This window comes from Puma concolor, chromosome A1 (genome assembly GCF_028749965.1).
Source record: "Puma concolor isolate L17-30 chromosome A1, mPumCon1.1.hap2, whole genome shotgun sequence".
In the NCBI taxonomy this organism is placed as follows: Eukaryota; Metazoa; Chordata; class Mammalia; order Carnivora; family Felidae; genus Puma; species Puma concolor.
Genome location: NC_141667.1, coordinates 123,822,064 through 123,835,326, shown reverse-complemented (window position 1 = coordinate 123,835,326; position 13,263 = coordinate 123,822,064). Strand labels below are relative to the sequence as shown.

At 41.8% G+C, this 13,263-nt stretch overlaps 1 protein-coding gene across 2 annotated transcripts in view; it reads left to right on the top strand.

Moving 5' to 3' along the window:
• LOC112861025 (protocadherin alpha-C2) overlaps positions 1 to 10,747 on the top strand; it is a 93,780-nt gene extending 83,033 nt beyond the window's left edge. For both annotated transcript variants that reach the window (XM_086702326.1, XM_025924272.2), the window contains exon 4: positions 8,797 to 10,747. In XM_086702326.1, coding sequence (XP_086558452.1) covers positions 8,797 to 9,107 — 311 coding nt within the window. In that variant the 3' untranslated portion in view covers positions 9,108 to 10,747. The remainder of the gene's footprint in view (positions 1 to 8,796) is intronic.
• Positions 10,748 to 13,263: the final 2,516 nt, after the last annotated feature.

The window sequence follows — 13,263 nt, the reverse complement described above, 5'->3', positions numbered from 1 at the left end:
TTGGGTTTTTTTTTAAGTTTATTTATTTATTTTGAGAGAGAGAGAGAAAGTGTGAGTGGGGGAGGGGCAAAGAGAGAGAATCCCAGGCAGGTTCTGCGCTATCAGTACAGAACCCAAAGCCCAATTCGGGGCTTGAACTCACAAACCATTAGATCCTGTGGTGTAGACAGGAAGGTGATCATCGTGACTTGATCTGAAGTCAAATGCTTAACCAACTGAGCCACCCAGTTACCCCAGAGGGCAGCTTTTTAAGTTGGAGATCTTTATGCATTTTAAAAAATATGTATGTTGTTCTGACTTTTTTTTTTTAATTTTTTTTTTTAACGTTTATTTATTTTTTTTGAGACAGAGAGAGACAGAGCATGAACGGGGTAGGGTCACAGAATCTGAAACAGGCTCCAGGCTCTGAGCTGTCAGCACAGAGCCCGACATGGGGCTCGAACTCACGGACCGTGAGATCATGACCTGAGCCGAAGTCGGCCGCTTAACCGACTGAGCCACCCAGGCGCCCCTGTTCTGACTTTTAAATGTATTCCTACCTGTGGTGGAGAAATCAGCCAATACCAAAAAAAGGGGAGGAGGCAAAACCATTTACTGTAATTATGATTATATTCTATTAAAGCTTTTATTTATTTATTTTTTGAATGTTTATTTATTTTTGAGAGAGAGACAGACAGAGCGTTAGTGGTGGAGGGGCAGAGAGAGAGGGAGACACAGAATCCAAAGCAGGCTCCAGGCCCCGAGCTGTCAGCACAGAGCCCAATGTGGGGCTTGAACTCACAAACTGAGATTATGACCTGAGCTGAAGTCAATCGTTTAACCGACTGAACCACCCAGGTGCCTCTCTGTTAAAGCATTTAAATCCCATTGGCTTGTAATCTGAATGTCAGGGAAGGACTCTGCCTAAGGATCCAGACCCCCACCTGCTTGGTATATACCTGAAATCCCCTTTCTAGGCTCTGATAGAGTCTTAAAGTTTATTTATTTTTTATTTATTTTGAGAGCGAGAGATGCTGGGGGTTGGGGGATGGGCAGAGAGAATCCCAAGCAGGCTTCACACTGTCAGTGCAGAGTCTGATGCTGTGCTTGAACTCACCAACTGTGAGATCATGACCTGAGCCAAAATCGGGAGTTGGAAACTTGACTGAGCCACCCAGGTGCCCCTCCCCGCCATGGAGTCTTGACTTCATGTCAGTCTTGGCCTTGCCAGTGAGCTAGGTTCCCTAGGACCAGAGGGGAGGGACTTGTGGGAAGTCACAGGAGGGGGAAAAGGAAAAGAGGAAACATTCCCTGGATTGACTATTTGCTGGTACTGGCCCTGGTGTCTCTTCCTTTCTCACCTTCTTTAAAGGGGAGTATTTCCTTGATCCTGCCCCCAAAGTCACAGCATTTTATAGGTGAATATGGCCAAGGGGCTTTAGTGCTCTTGGTCAAGAGGGACTCAAGATTAGGAGGTCAGTAAGTGTTGTTCCTCAGATTCTGAAGCTCTTATTTCACCTGAATGAGCCCTCAGAGATGTTTGCTTACACATGAACCAGAACAGGTTAGTCACAATCGTCTGTAAGGGACTCTAGAAACCAGATTTCCTTCTGCTCTGCAGAAGCTGGATATGAGAGAGATGCACTGGAATGGATCTCTGATCGCTTCTTGGAGTTAAGGCTGAGTCAGACCAACCAAGACTCCCCGCAAAGGCCGAGAAGCTCAGTGACATGTAAAAGAAACTCATTAACTCTTAGCAGTCCTGCTGTGAGTGGCTCCCTTGTCCAACAGATCTAGCCTTTAATGTCCTTTAATTCTGCAAGATAAAGACATCTCTGAGCTCTGCATCTCCAGATGACAGTCCTGAGGCCTCATGCAGAGTCCTGGCTGTGGTTGGGAAAAATTTCCATCCTGGGCTTTGTGAGAGACCCCAGAGTGGTATTGAAACCCAGTTTTCCTAGATGACAAATCCCGGCTTTTAAACACCTGCCTTGCTTTTGTCTCCATCTCTCAAGGACGGGGTCTGTATGTTAAAGGTAAACAGGCAGCTTCTGGCTGAGCTCAGTTGCAGATTTATCTCTGATGGCTAAAGAAATTAGTCTTAGTCTCAGAGAAAAAGCATCCATGGCCCCCGTGTCCACAGAGCAGTAAAGTTCACTCTGCCAGGGGAAGCATGTTGTAGGGAAAGAGATTTGGGGGAGAGATGAAAGTTCCTTGCTTCTTTTCCCTACTGCCTGCTGGTACTTGAGCTAAATTTGCAATATATTCTTAACCTGCCTTCCTAGCCCCAAGAGCTGTGCCATATATAGTTGCCCATATGTGGTTCAATTTATTGGGCTCTTACGTTGTGCTGGCGATCAGGCTTAGCACTTTACACACATCACTTCACTGTCTTTAGGGACAAGCAGCAGTGAGTGCAGTCAGTGGAGGGCTGTTGGATCTGTTGGAGGCCCTGCTGCTTCTCCTACCAGTCCTTGAATTCACCCACCCAGCAAGTATTTATTTAAACCCCTGTTATGGGCCAGGAATTGTGCTAGACTCTGCTTAGGTAGTGGTGAATGAAGCAGATACCTTTTCTGCCTCTCTGGATGTTACAGTGACAGATGGAGGTGAAGGACATTGCTGCTTGGCCAGGAGGGTCATAGAACACCTCAGTGAGGGGGTTACATTTGAGCACAGACTTGAAGAATGAGGAGTCCTGCTAAGAATGGAGGGGAGATCATTCTAGGCAAAAGGAAACTGTGTGCTTACAGGCCTTGAGGCAAAAACAATCCCAAGAGGAGTCTGAGGACCCAAAAGAAGGCCTGTGTGGCCAGAGGATAGTGGTGAGAGGGAGTCTTGGAGATGAGATTGGAGAATAAAAAATATCAGATTATTGAAGGGCCTTATATACCATGTTAGGGAGTTTGATTTTTATTATTTTGTTAAGGCAGTAGAAAGCCTCTGAATAATTTTAAGCAGAGGAGTGATGTAATCTGCTTTCTATTTTTAAAGAATTTTACTGTATGTATGCTATATTTCAGTTTTTAAAAAAGGGAGAAAAACTTAAGGAGTAAAGATGACTCTGGCTCCTGGGTGGAGGGCTAGAGAGAAGCAAAAGTCAAAGCAGGCTGGACAAGGAAGAGCCTGTTGCTATAATTCACATTCAAGGTAATGGTGCCCTGAAAAAAAGGTAGTGACAGTCCATATGGAGAGAAAAGGACAAAGTCAAGGTATATTTAGGAGGCAGGAATGACAGATCTTGATATACTTTAAGTGGAGAATGGAGAATAGGGGAAAAAAATGGAAGTTTCTGGCTTGAGCATTAAGGTGAATGGAATGCCATTTATTGAGACTGGAGAGATTTAGAAAGGAATAGATGAGAGGAATCAAGAGTTCTTTCTGCTTGAGATGTCCCATGAGACTTTCAAGAATAGATATAGGATGGGCATTTGGAGACATGAGATTGGAGCACAGAGGGATACAGTCTCTAAATATAAATCTATATCTCATCAGCGTATTTGGACGGTACATATACTGATGGACATGGCTGAGACCTCGAAAGGAGTGAAGAGAAAGAAGAAGGTACAGTGCCAAAAGAGGAGAATGGTTTGATAAGGAACTCATAAAAACAAGTGTCTCCCAAAGCGGCGGACAGATGCCCCTGAGAGGTTCGCTACGGTGCAGACTAAAATGTGACCACTGGCTTTGGCAATAACGTGATTAGTGAGCTTGACATGAGCAGTGTTAGAGAAGTAGTGTCTAAGAATGCCAAATGAGAGGAGATAGGTAAGTGGCAGGTCGGGAGATGGAAATGGCAGATGTAGAGAATCTGAAACTGCAATCAAATGTAAATGGTTTATCTTGCAGAATTTTTCAGGATTCCACCCCAGGAGCAGTGTCAGATACGTGCATGCTACTGTGATGTCAGATGGTTTCAGTGTCGTGGCCGCTGGGATTACTTTACACAGAAAGACCATTACTCTTCCTCTCTAGATCTGACCTCTACTCTTCTAGAAGTCATCCATATCCTTTATCATGTGTCTTCCAGCTAGATTCTTGGGGAGGTCTTGCATTGAAAACCCCTGTGGATACATCATAATTTCCCCCTACCCAGGGCAAATTTCATCTCTCCTCTGGAATCTCCTTTGACTTTCTCAAGTATAATTAGTAATTTTTTCCTCTGGAATCCCATAACACTTCTTGTGTACCTTGGTCATTGCATTTATCCAGTTGCCTTACAATTGCTTGAGTGTCTGTCTCAACTAGACTCTGAGCACACTGAGGGAGGGGGCTGGGTTTGGAAAGTAAGGTTGGCTCCCAGTGCTTTACCCAAACAGGACTATATTTACAACAGGATTCCATTCTTCTATACTAGGTAGCACCCCTCTATACCCACACATTTTTCCATCTCTTCTCTGCTTCATCCCATCACTCCTCAAGGTTATTGTGATACAATTAGGATCCAATAGTTGGTTCCACTAATTCATCTTTTGTTTTGGACAAAGTAGGTGTCAAAATACATTTGTAGCCAAAGTTTTCTGTAATCACACACTAATTTGCTGCTGCTTATGCTGCAGCTGCTGCTGCTTCCTTCCCCCCCCACCCAACCTCCTCCTTCTTCCTCCCCCTGTCTCCCTGCCTCCCCCCGCCACCTTCTTCCATCATGTACCTCTGGTTTAGGTTTTTCGCCCATTACCTGAAGACAATTAAAGTATTTTGAGTATAATTGCAGACAAAGGTTCTGAAATCCTTTGGCGGTTCTTAGTTTGGGGGAGTCAGGGGACGGGGGTATTGTCCAGGTACCACAGAATCTACTTATGTCTACAGCTGCCTTTTATGTTACCATCATTATGGAGACCTCCATTTAAAAAATTCTAACAGAGAACTCAGGAGACCCCAGAGGTCCTTAGAACCGGTTTGAGAAAACAGTAGTGTCTACCCAAAATGAGATTCAAGTATTTCAGTTTGTGATTACAATAACAAATGCCCAGGGCTTCTTTCATTGTAGAAAGACTACAAAAAGTTAATTAACAGCACTAATTGTTCCAGGGAATGCCCTGTTTACAATAGCTCTTACAACCTCAGGACTTTTGGTTCTTTGTTTCTTTTTATGAAAAAGATTCTCTTTAATAATATTTTTTTTTCTTTTTACTGAGGTATAGACATATAACATTATATTAGTTTCAGGTATACAATATAATGATTTGATAGTTGTATACATTATAAAATGATCACCACATTAAGTCTAATTGACATCTGTCACTATAATTACAAAAGAATTTTGTTTGTGTGTATGTATGTGTGATGAGAACTTACAGATCTCTCTTGGCAGCTTTCAAGTAAGCAGTATCATCACCCAGGTGATTAAGAGTCTGACTTTTGATCTCAGCTCAGGTCATAGTTTCAGGGTTGTGAGTTCAAGCCCTGCATTGGGCTCTGCACTCTCAGTGGGGAGCCTGCTTGGGATTTTCTCTCTCACTCTCTCTGTGCCTCCCCTGTTTGCGCATGCTCTCTCTCAAAATAAATAAATAAATAAGTTTAAAAAAAGAAAATAATTGGGGTGCCTGGGTGCCTCAGTCAGTTAAGCGTCCAGCTTTGGCTTAGGTCATCATCTCATGGTTTATGAGTTTGAGCCCCGCATCAGGCTCTACACTGTCGGCACAGAATTTTTAAAAAAGAAAGGAAGGAAGGAAGAAAGGGAGAAAGGAAGAAAAGAGATGCTTTTTTAAAAACAAACAAACAAACAAACCCAGAAACAATCATCACCATGCTGTATGTTAACATCCCAGTGACTTACTTATTTATAACTGGAAGTTTGTACCTTCTGACCACCTTTACCCATTTCACACATACCTGTCCCCTTCTTGCCACTGGCTACCACTAATTGGTTCTCTGTCTCTATGAGCTTGGCTTTTTGTTTTTGGTTTTGTTACTGTTGTTTTTTAGATTCCACACATAAGTGAGATCATACCTTATTTGTCTTTCTCTTTCTGACTTATGTTGCTTAGAATAATGCCCTGAAATTTCATCCATGTTGTTGCAAACGGCAAGATTTCATTCTTCTTATGGCTGAATAATACTCCATTATATATATTGTCAAACATGAATAAAATCGCCAGTTATTTTACCAACAAAATGAGTTTATTAGGGAATAGCAGAGGAATGCAATTTGGACAAATTGTGGTAAACCACAGGCAAGTCCTAAGAGACTAAGGAAAGGTCACCTCTTACTAGGTTTTAGGAGGAAATTGGGGAGGGTTGTTTTGATCAAAATTCTTTGGAAAAGAACAAGAGTCTGAGATCCGTGGTGGTTTCTCTTTGGCTTCAGGTGGTGGTTATTGTGTTGTTGCTGGGGCAGGGAGAGATTGTCCTTTCTTTGTCTTACAAGCAGGTGATAAAAGTCCTGTGTGAAAAGTATCTTTGTCAAGATAAGAGCTACCTTCCTTCTTCTTGTTGGTAGTGCGGGCTTCCAGGAGTGGTATGTGTGCGAGAGATCCCCCTTCCAGGCTTCCTGACTCCATTATTTTTTTTTTTAAAGTAAGCTCTACTTGCAACATAGAGCTTGAACTCACCACCTAGAGATCGAGAGAGGCACATGCTCATGGATTAAGCCAGCCAGGTGCCCATCCTGACTCCATTAAATGAGGTTTTCTTTACTCATTTTTACAATACATGCCACATTTTCTTTATCCATTCTTCCATCTACGGACACCTAGGTTGTTTCCATATCTTGGCTATTGTAAATAACGCCACAGTGAACACAGGAGTGCACATATCTTTTCAAGTTAGTGTTTTCATTTTCTTTGGATCAATACCCAGAAGTACAATACCCAGAATTACTAGATTGTATGGTATTTCTATTTTTAATTTTTTGAGGAATCTCCATACTGTTTTCCATAGTGGCTGCACCAGTTTACATTCCCACCGACGGTGCTCACAGGTTGCCTGTTCTCCACGTCCTCGCCAGCACTTGTTATTTCTTGTCTTTTTGACGATAGCCATTCTGACAAGTGGGAAATGATATCTCACTGTGGTCTTGATTTGCCTCTCCCTGATGATTAGTGATAACTGGGCAACTTTTCATGTACCTTTTGGCCATTTGTATGTCTTCTTTTTAAAAAAGCCTATTCAAATCTTCTGCCTGTTTTGAAAATCAGAGGGTATATTCTTTTGCTGTTGAGTTGAATGAATTCTTTATACATTTTGGATATTAACCACTTATCAGATATATGATTTACAAGTATTTTCTCCCATGCAGTAGGTTACCTTTTCATCTTGTTGATGGTTTAGTTTGTTGGGCAGCAGCTTTTTAGTTTGATGTAGTGTAGTTTGTTTATTTTGCTTTTATCGCTTTTGCTTTTGGTGTCAGATTCACAAAGACTCACATCAAGGAGCTTACTGCCTATGATTTCTTTGAGGAGTTTTATGCTTTCAGGTCTTATGTTCAAGTCTTTAATCCATTTTGAGTTTTTTTCTGTGCGTGGTGTAAGACAGGGGTCCGGTTTCATTCTTTTGCACATAGACGTCCAGTTTTCCCAAAACCATTTCCTAAAGAGAACGTCCCCTCCCCACTGTATATTCTTGCCTCCTCTGTGGTAAATTAATTGACATATATGCATGGGTTTACGTCAGGGTCCTCTATTCTGTTTCAATGATCTAAGTGTCTGTTTTTATGCCAATACTATACTGTTTGATGACTATAGCTTTGTAATATAGCTTGAAATCAGAAAGCATGATGTCTCCAGCTTTGTTCTTCCTTCTCAAGATTGCTTTGGCTGTTGGGGCGCCTGGGTGGCTCAGTCATTTGAGTGTCCGACTTCGGCTCAGGTCATGATCTCACCATTAGTGGGTTCATGCCCCACGTCAGGCTCTGTGCTGACAGCTCAGAGCCTGGAGCCTGCTTCAGATTCTGGGTCTCCCTCTCTCTCTCTCTCTCTGCCCCTCCCCCACTCATGCCCTCGCTCGCTCTCTCTCTCTCTCCCTCAAAAATGAATAAACATTACGGGGCGCCTGGGTGGCGCAGTCGGTTAAGCGTCCGACTTCAGCCAGGTCACGATCTCGCGGTCCGTGAGTTCGAGCCCCGCGTCGGGCTCTGGGCTGATGGCTCAGAGCCTGGATCCTGCTTCCCATTCTGTGTCTCCCTCTCTCTCTGCCCCTTCCCCGTTCATGCTCTGTCTCTCTCTGTCCCAAAAATAAATAAAAAACGTTGAAAAAATAAAAAAATTTAAAAATGAATAAACATTACAAGAAATTTTTTTAAAGATTGCTTTGGCTATTTAGGGTCTTTTGTGGTTCTGTACAAATTTTAAGATTTTCTCTTTCTGTGAAAAATACCATTGGAAATTTGGTAAGGATTGCATTGACTCTATAGTAATATTAATTCTTCCAACCCCTGAGCACAGAATATCTTCCCATTTATTTGTGTCATTTCTTCAGTTTTTTCCATAAACATGTTAGAGTTTAGAGTACAGGTCTTTCACCTCCTTGATTAAATTTATTCCTAGTTCTTTTATTGCCTGTTCTGCTTTAACCCAGTACATTTTCCATCCCATTCCCAGGCAAAATAATCACGACCACATTCTTTAGGAAATTCTGCACAAAGAACCAAAAATATGTCCCTAGAAAATTAGACTTCCAGACCCCTGGTGAGAAAATCTGCCTTCCTGATTGTTTCCGAACACTGACCTTGCCCTCAGGCTCAAGGAAATAACCCCTGATTTCTTGGGGGGCGGGGGAGCCAGGGTTGTCTGTGCAGCTTCCCCTGTATTCTACCCACTAGCGTGACCTGGAAGGCGTGTGTTGACTCTCACTGACTTGGGATGTTTTGTCTTTCAGAACCAGAGGCAGGAGAAGTGTCCCCTCCAGTGGGTGCTGGTGTCAACAGCAACAGCTGGACCTTTAAATACGGACCAGGCAACCCCAAACAATCTGGTCCCGGTGAGTTGCCAGACAAATTCATTATCCCAGGATCTCCTGCAATCATCTCCATCCGGCAGGAGCCTACTAACAGCCAAATTGACAAAAGTGACTTCATAACCTTCGGCAAAAAGGAGGAGACCAAGAAAAAGAAGAAAAAGAAGAAGGGTAACAAGACCCAGGAAAAAAAAGAGAAAGGGAACAGCACGACTGACAACAGTGACCAGTGAGGTCATCTCATGGAAACAAGCCACTTAGCCAGTTTTTGTAATAATGGCAAATCTCTCCCATGTAGCAACTCCCCACTCCCTTCTCCTATCTCCATGAGCCCTCTCTTATAGACCTCAGAAATCTGCAGAAAGTTCCCTGTGTCTGTGTAGATCACATTTAAGAGGTTTTGTCTTAAAAGCTTTACTAAGTCTGGTGTTAACTCTTTCTCTCCACTCTGGCTTGTTTTCAGAACCTAAAAAGCAGACCCAAGTTTCCTTTCTCCTCCGCCGCAAAGGAGAAGCTTCCCAGCCCCGCCAGTGAGAGGTTGGACTCTCTGCCCTGTGCTCCGGGGATCCTGTCTTGATGACACTTGCAGGGCAGGCTCAAAGGTTTTGAGATTGAGCAGCTTGGGTGTCTGTGGCCACTGGGTTTGTGTGGTTACCGTGGGCGTGTGAGTGCCAGACATTGGCTGGGATGGGCCAGATGAGACTAGTTGGTGCAAGGAGGGCTGGGAAACAAAGGCAAAGAAACAGTGGGAGTTGCCAATCCAGGGGGAACGTGAACTAAAAGGGACCAGACTTTCTAAATCTTACAACTCAAGAGGCAGTGGCCACCCTCTCGCAGACAAAACCACCCCTGCCGACAAGGCTTTGGGCATCCTCAAGTCTGTTGGTTGTGGTGTCATTATCCCTAAAACCTGCATTACACCTACAAGCCAACAGTTCAGTGTTGAACGGGGCCAACCAGGGCACCAGAAGCAGATCTGATGTGTTTGCTGTGCGTCCTTGTGCTCACTTTATCAAAAATTCTTTTGCACACAATGTTTATGAAAAGGCTAGATCCTTTTCCAACACATATGCAAAAGCAGAAGCGAAAGAAAACCCCAACACCTCACTTTATGCTGTTTGTTGTTTGATAGATTTATTTAAAAAAGAGAAAATCTATGACTATAAATCTTTAAAGAGAAATATGATGAGTCCCCCCTCAACTCCTCAAAAGAGAATCCAGTCTACAGCCATTTAAATGATCATTGCTGCTACAGAAGTGCTTTAAGAGAATTGCCTGAAACATCTGTATTATACCGGCCACCTGCCAATCACAGCTTTACTCTTTCAGGTCACTCTGGGGCTGCCTCTTGCATGTATTAATTACTAAATAAAAGGATCTTTCTCTGTCTCTTTTCTAAGAAACAATTACGTGCACTTTGAATACACAGTACCTTCTCTAGCCAACTATATCAAGACCCCGAAATTGAAGAAAAATAATTGTTTCTCATACACACAGTGAGCCGACTTTTCAATCCTCGAATTCTGTGATTTGTCTTGGTGTGCCAGCCCACACCTTCTCTTTGGTTTAGTTTTCCTTTTTTAGAACACTCTGAATTGCTAATCTTGCTGACACCTATGATGTTACCTGAAATCAATCTCCCATATGTATGCTGTATGCTATTATAAGACTCCTGAAATATACTTACTCCGTGCTTGTGTATGTGAATGTTAATGCAACTATACCTAGAGTGAACTTTAAGCTTTATTGTTGAATGTAATTCCATTATATTTCCTTTTGTACACCTGTGAAAAAGTGGAGTAGTGTTTTTTTTAACCATTGTTAATCAGCTTTTGTGTATGAAAGACACAGTAAAATTTCTTTCTTAAATCAAGACACTGGTGATTCAAGGAATTTTATTTATGGTCAGCCAAGAGCTGTCTCTTGCCAAGACTCCCTCTGGCAAGGGAATAGATAGAGCTGTTTTTTTCTAGTAACAATTCTGGAATGAATACCGTGGTTATTCCCTGAGGGTATGCAAGCACAAAATTTACCAATCTGACCTCTCTGAAGTCACAGAATGCTTTGAAATTATAATGACATCTGGAATATCAGCTCATAGCGAAGAATAAAATTTACTGTCACCTTAAATAAGAAATTTTAATTTTGTTAAAATGTACGATTTAGAAGTTTAATTACATTATCTTTTAAACGTTATCATAAAAGGTAGGAGTCTGTTATTAAAACAAAAACATTAAATCTCAAAAAAAAAAAAAAAAGCCTGTTCTGTCTGCTTTTAGCTTCATTCTCCCATGTTTTGAAGGGTGTGTAACTTCAGCTCTGCAGGATTGCATGGGGTAAAACTTGTTGCCAACACATGTGAACCATTGCTACATTGTAGGTTGTGATCATTTTGCCCCACTGAAACCCATGTATCTGACCTTACGTGCCTTTTGAATACTAGGAGAATCGGGCTAATTTATTAATGATGATAATTATGATGTATCTGTACAGCACTTTTTACATTTGCGAAGTGCTTTCCAGTCCATGTTAGTTACTAGTTATTACAGCTGTAAGGATAAAACACGCCATGTGGATTCATTTTTAATTGGTGCTATTGGTATTTTTTCTGTTATTGCTAATAAATGGAAAATGGTGGTATGAAAGAAATGGTGGTCATTTCTCAGTATAAGAGTAGGAGAAAATAGAACGCTGATTATCATTAGCTGTTATTTTTGAAGAAGTTTGCAGTATGACTCTTAGAGTATCGCTCTCTGGCTATCTCCCTGGCTTTTGTGTTTATCACTAAGGCAAAACGCTGGATGGAATCAAGACTCAGACTCTACAGTATTACTAAAAAGGGCAGTCAGGAGGCTTCGGGGTCACTTCCCGATACACTGTTTCTGTCTTCTCTAGTAAGAATTGCAACAAACCAATTTTTTTTGTCCCTGGAGCCTTCCAGTCATCTTATTCATTCCGTGTTTAGCCTTTGCTCTTCTCTCCAGTTGGGCAAATAATGCCCCCAGGAAATAAAATTTTATGCATGCAGGGCACATGGTAGCCACTGTATGAAGTAGGTTCAGTTCACAGTCTATATTCCATAACAAATAGATCTTCCTTTTGTAGTTAAATTTTATGAGCAGTTATTCTCAACTGGGAGCAATTTTGCTTCTCAGGGGACGTTTGGCAACATCTGGAGACATTTTTGGTTTTGCTACTTGGGTGGAAGTTCTTCTGGCATCTAATGGGCAGAGGCCACAGATGCTGCTAAGCACCCTATAAGGCACAAGACAGCCCCCCCACAGCGAAGAGTTTTCCAGCCCCAAATGTCAATAGTACCAAGATTGAAAAATATTGAAACAGAATGAGCATATAATTTGTTGTTGAATCTATTTTTGAGATGGAAAGGGAACACCAGTAATAATTGGGATACAAGATTTAAGCTGGGCTTAAATCCCAGTTTGCCTTGTATGGTGACTCTACTTACAGAAAGAAAGAGAAACTGACATTACACTAGATCTTAACTAACTGGAATATAAATAAAAAGTTGGGAAAACAGAAAGAAAAGAGAAAGAAAGAAGTAGAGGAAAGAAAGAAAGAAAGAAGAAAGAAAAAGAAAGAGCAAGCAAGCCAGTACAGCTCTATAACTTGTTAGCTGGAGAACCTTGGGCAAACCACTATGTCTCTCAGTTTTTCAGCCTCTGTTTCATCATCTGTCAAATGGGAATAATTCTAGTACAGACCTTATAGATTTGTGGGGAAGATACAGCAAGATAACCTCAAAAAGGTTTTAGCACAGTTTCTGGTGCACTACTAGATAGTTGTTATTATTAATAATCCTTTTCTTCCATCTCCTCACCCTTTTTCAGAAGTTTAGATGTTATACTCAGGACAATTTTCCTATTGATTAAAATGTGAGTGATCTCGCGGTCTGTGAGTTCGAGCCCCACGTCGGGCTCTGGGCTGATGGCTCAGAGCCTGGAGCCTGTTTCCGATTCTGTGTCTCCCTCTCTCTCTGCCCCTGCCCCGTTCATGCTCTGTCTCTCTCTGTCCCAAAAATAAATAAACGTTGAAAAAAAAATTAAAAAAAAAAATAAAATGTGAGTGACAGATTATAAAACATAAACTTTGCAATAAAAATATTTTTACTCCTTCATATTTTTGCTCACCTCTGAAGGAAAAGAGGTGAAGTGAGTTTCCTAACTCTTTACTTATTTCTATGCTGAATAATAACGAGATTTCTAAGTGGTCAAGCAACCATTCTGTTTACAGCTGTTCCACGTCAATGATCTGAAAGCCAGAGATCAAAGGGTTTAGAAGTCACTTTGCATGTTCAAATTAATAAATTCCACATGAGCTTAAGTACAACAACTTGAGAAAGAGAAGAGTTACTTCCACAACTTCTTTTGG